General features: G+C 45.2%; 2 protein-coding genes across 3 annotated transcripts in view; one reads left to right on the top strand and one right to left on the bottom strand.

The window, feature by feature from the left end:
- LOC139930719 (unconventional myosin-Ie) overlaps positions 1 to 4,618 on the top strand; it is a 19,979-nt gene extending 15,361 nt beyond the window's left edge. Inside the window, exons 17-20 of the mRNA XM_078287228.1 lie at positions 244 to 449; positions 673 to 817; positions 3,241 to 3,355; positions 4,355 to 4,618. Coding sequence (XP_078143354.1) covers positions 244 to 449; positions 673 to 817; positions 3,241 to 3,355; positions 4,355 to 4,575 — 687 coding nt within the window. The 3' untranslated portion in view covers positions 4,576 to 4,618. The remainder of the gene's footprint in view (positions 1 to 243; positions 450 to 672; positions 818 to 3,240; positions 3,356 to 4,354) is intronic.
- The window catches only part of decr1 (2,4-dienoyl CoA reductase 1, mitochondrial), a 317,727-nt gene that overhangs the window by 8,098 nt on the left and 304,629 nt on the right, over positions 1 to 5,000 (bottom strand). The window lies entirely within an intron of this gene.

Raw genomic sequence — 5,000 nt, 5'->3', positions numbered from 1 at the left:
AACTGTATTAAAATAATCACTATACCTGTCATACTGCAGACTCCCTTAGACCTGACAGACTGTAGTCTGCAGTCTGTAGAACCTCAGTGGAGTTCAGGAGGATTCAGGAGAGTCCTGCTCCTCATGCTGCTGAGTCTCTTAAAAGAAGGCAGGAATTTTGTGTTGTTCTCTTTGTGACGACGTATGTAAATGTACCTGACTGTAGATGTTGTAACCCCCCCCCCCCCCCCCCCCCGCCTCCAGAAACAAGCCAACACCCTGGTGCAGACTCTGATGAAGTGCACCCCCCACTACATCCGCTGCATCAAGCCCAACGAGACGAAGCGTCCGCGGGACTGGGAGGAGAACCGGGTGCGGCACCAGGTGGAGTACCTGGGCCTTCGGGAGAACATCCGGGTCCGCCGCGCCGGATACGCCTACCGCCGCGTCTTCAACAAGTTCCTGCACAGGTCAGAGGCTCAGCCATGAAGACAGCTAACAGTGAGGAGGTCAAGGTCAGGTCAAAGGTCAAGGCCTTCAGCGACCACAGAACGACATTTGAGAAGACAGATGAGTGTAGTTGTAGATGAAGTAGAGTTATGATTTCCCTTCTTTACTGTGTGTCTTCATGTTGAAGATTAGACTGTGTGTGTGTGTGTGTGTGTGTGTGTGTGTGTGTGTATGTGCGTGCAGGTATGCCATCCTGACCCGGGAGACGTGGCCTCGGTGGGGGGGGGAGGAGCGGCAGGGGGTTCTGCACCTCCTCAATTCCGTCAACATGGACAGCGATCAGTTCCAGCTGGGCAGAACAAAGATCTTCATCAAGGCTCCGGAGTCGGTACGAACAAAACTTTATTTACAACACAGGAGGTACAAAACTATACAACTTTATTTATCATAAAGTTGTTGTCTCCGTGTTATCTCCATGTTGTCTCTTGTTGTCTCTATATTGTCTCATGTTGTCTCTGTGTTGTCTCATGTTGTCTCTTGTTGTCTCTGTGTTGTCTCATGTTGTCTCTTGTTGTCTCCATGTTGTCTCATGTTGTCTCATGTTGTCTCTTGTTGTCTCCGTGTTGTCTCATGTTGTCTCATGTTGTCTCATGTTGTCTCATGTTGTCTCTATATTGTCTCTATATTGTCTCATGTTGTCTCATGTTGTCTCTATATTGTCTCTGTGTTGTCTCATGTTGTCTCATGTTGTCTCATGTTGTCTCTATATTGTCTCTATATTGTCTCATGTTGTCTCATGTTGTCTCATGTTGTCTCTATATTGTCTCTGTGTTGTCTCATGTTGTCTCATGTTGTCTCATGTTGTCTCATGTTGTCTCTATATTGTCTCTGTGTTGTCTCATGTTGTCTCATGTTGTCTCATGTTGTCTCTATATTGTCTCTGTGTTGTCTCATGTTGTCTCATGTTGTCTCTATATTGTCTCTGTGTTGTCTCATGTTGTCTCATGTTGTCTCTATATTGTCTCTGTGTTGTCTCATGTTGTCTCATGTTGTCTCTATATTGTCTCTGTGTTGTCTCATGTTGTCTCCGTGTTGTCTCATGTTGTCTCTGTGTTGTCTCATGTTGTCTCATGTTGTCTCTGTGTTGTCTCATGTTGTCTCCGTGTTGTCTCTGTGTTGTCTCATGTTGTCTCATGTTGTCTCATGTTGTCTCTGTGTTGTCTCATGTTGTCTCCGTGTTGTCTCTGTGTTGTCTCATGTTGTCTCATGTTGTCTCATGTTGTCTCATGTTGTCTCTATATTGTCTCTGTGTTGTCTCATGTTGTCTCCATGTTGTCTCCGTGTTGTCTTTATATTGTCTCATGTTGTCTCATGTTGTCTCCATGTTGTCTTTATATTGTCTCATGTTGTCTCATGTTGTCTCCGTGTTGTCTCCATGTTGTCTCATGTTGTCTCATGTTGTCTCATGTTGTCTCCGTGTTGTCTCCGTGTTGTCTCATGTTGTCTCCATGTTGTCTCCATGTTGTCTCATGTTGTCTCATGTTGTCTCATGTTGTCTCCGTGTTGTCTCATGTTGTCTCATGTTGTCTCCATGTTGTCTCCATGTTGTCTCTATGTTGTCTCCATGTTGTCTCATGTTGTCTCCGTGTTGTCTCATGTTGTCTCATGTTGTCTCCGTGTTGTCTCATGTTGTCTCCGTGTTGTCTCATGTTGTCTCCGTGTTGTCTCATGTTGTCTCATGTTGTCTCATGTTGTCTCCATGTTGTCTCCATGTTGTCTCATGTTGTCTCCGTGTTGTCTCATGTTGTCTCATGTTGTCTCCGTGTTGTCTCATGTTGTCTCATGTTGTCTCCATGTTGTCTCATGTTGTCTCCGTGTTGTCTCATGTTGTCTCATGTTGTCTCCATGTTGTCTCCATGTTGTCTCATGTTGTCTCATGTTGTCTCCGTGTTGTCTCATGTTGTCTCATGTTGTCTCCGTGTTGTCTCATGTTGTCTCCATGTTGTCTCCATGTTGTCTCATGTTGTCTCATGTTGTCTCCGTGTTGTCTCATGTTGTCTCATGTTGTCTCCGTGTTGTCTCATGTTGTCTCCGTGTTGTCTCATGTTGTCTCATGTTGTCTCCATGTTGTCTCCATGTTGTCTCATGTTGTCTCCGTGTTGTCTCATGTTGTCTCATGTTGTCTCCATGTTGTCTCCATGTTGTCTCATGTTGTCTCATGTTGTCTCCGTGTTGTCTCATGTTGTCTCATGTTGTCTCCATGTTGTCTCCATGTTGTCTCATGTTGTCTCATGTTGTCTCCGTGTTGTCTCATGTTGTCTCATGTTGTCTCCGTGTTGTCTCATGTTGTCTCCGTGTTGTCTCATGTTGTCTCATGTTGTCTCCATGTTGTCTCCATGTTGTCTCATGTTGTCTCCGTGTTGTCTCATGTTGTCTCATGTTGTCTCCATGTTGTCTCCATGTTGTCTCATGTTGTCTCATGTTGTCTCCATGTTGTCTCCATGTTGTCTCATGTTGTCTCCGTGTTGTCTCATGTTGTCTCATGTTGTCTCCATGTTGTCTCCATGTTGTCTCATGTTGTCTCATGTTGTCTCCGTGTTGTCTCATGTTGTCTCATGTTGTCTCATGTTGTCTCCGTGTTGTCTCATGTTGTCTCATGTTGTCTCCGTGTTGTCTCATGTTGTCTCATGTTGTCTCCGTGTTGTCTCATGTTGTCTCCGTGTTGTCTCATGTTGTCTCATGTTGTCTCCATGTTGTCTCATGTTGTCTCCGTGTTGTCTCATGTTGTCTCATGTTGTCTCCGTGTTGCAGCTCTTCCTGCTGGAGGAGATGAGGGAGAGGAAGTATAATGGTTACGCCCGTGTCATCCAGAAGGCCTGGAGGAAACACATCGCCGTCCGCAAGTACGTCAAGATGAGGGAGGAAGGTAAGATCATCTTCATCAAACTGTGAAGCTAAAGCTTCAGATGATCAGCCATCTGCTGTTTGCTCACTGTGAGGAGAGCAGGAAGTGCAGGGCGAAGCGCGGTGCCGTCATCAAGAAGAGCGCAAGCTAGCAGGAAGGCAGAGAATATAATCCAGCACAGATCCTGTTCAGTTCTCTGCACTGAAGCACTGCGACACGCTTCAATTACCTAATTCCACTAACGTTACTTAAACACCACATGGTAATAACGTTACCTACCGTTAAAGTTTGTAGGGCAGCAGAAGAAGAGTTATCAGTTTCTGTTTCCGTCCTGTTACTAACAGCAGAGTCTGCAGCAGAGTGAGGAAGGTTACGTTTCACTTTAGTTTTCACAGCAGGAGACTCTGGACTGAGTTCAGTCTGCTGGTCTGCTGTCTGCTGGTCTGCTGTCTGCTTCTCACATGACAGACAGGATGTGATGTCACATCAGAGATCGATTCATATACATTTCTCTACATTGACTGTGGAATCCTGTATATTTACTCAGCATAGCAGTGACATCACCGCTCTGTGGGAATGAATTTACTGTTTTCATCTTTAACACTCACAGTCTCACAGTTCTAGAGCCGGCGAGGACTCAGTGTCCTGGTCTCTGGTCTCAGTGGATCACATGATGATGATCTGGTGACACAGTTCTGCTTCTGAACTGATGAGAACAACACGTGAAAAAAAAACTGACAAAATGAGGCATGAAACATTTTCAGGAATATTATTTGAACATGTCAGTTTTGACATTACCATTCATGAACATTAATTGGATTATATAATGCGATTCTGCAGACACGAGCCGTATGCTGATATTTATTGATTTCTAAAAAATGTATAACCATGTGGCCCAGCGCTAAGTTTTACACATTGATACCGGCAGTACAGCCACAGTGCTGCTGGTGATCCTGCCTCATCAGTATTCATGGTGTGTGTGTGTGTGTGTGTGTGTGTGTGTGTGTGTGTGGCGTCCAGCCTCGGACATCCTGCTGAACAGGAAGGAGCGTAGGAGGAACAGCCTGAACAGGAACTTCGTGGGGGACTACATCGGAACAGAAAACCACCCGGAGATCCGGCAGTTCGTCGGCCGCAGAGAGAGGATCGACTTCGCCGACGTGGTGGTGAAGTACGACCGCAGGTTCAGGGTGAGACCGCTCGACTGTCCGGACCTGGTCGGCTCTTCGTTTCTACACTAGATACTAGATTGATAACAGAGGGATAACAGATGATATACAGGAGATAACAGGTGATCGTGGTATTATTTATAGTGAATTAAGTTGTAGTGAAAACTTTTCCTCATGTTGTTGGAGGCCCATGGAGCCCCTCAGGACCGCTGCAGGTCCCTGAACCGCAGTTTGAGAACCAGAGGACTTCTTTTTCTCTGTTTTCAAAGGAAACGAGGCGCTGCTGTTCTCCTGCAGAGTTTAACAGTTATTACTTTAACAGTTATTACTTTAACAGTTATTACTTTAACAGTTATTACTTTAACAGTTATTACTTTAACAGTTATTAATGTTAAATATGTTTCAGCTGTTCTGAGCTTCAACAGAACAGAACAGCTAGAGAGAGAACAAGTTTCAATACAACACCTTCTGTCTCTCTCTCTCTGTCTCTCTGTCTC

Source organism: Centroberyx gerrardi, chromosome 12, assembly GCF_048128805.1.
Source record: "Centroberyx gerrardi isolate f3 chromosome 12, fCenGer3.hap1.cur.20231027, whole genome shotgun sequence".
In the NCBI taxonomy this organism is placed as follows: domain Eukaryota; kingdom Metazoa; phylum Chordata; class Actinopteri; order Beryciformes; family Berycidae; genus Centroberyx; species Centroberyx gerrardi.
The sequence above is the reverse complement of the archived record's forward strand: the minus strand, read 5'-3'. Positions and strand labels throughout refer to the sequence as shown.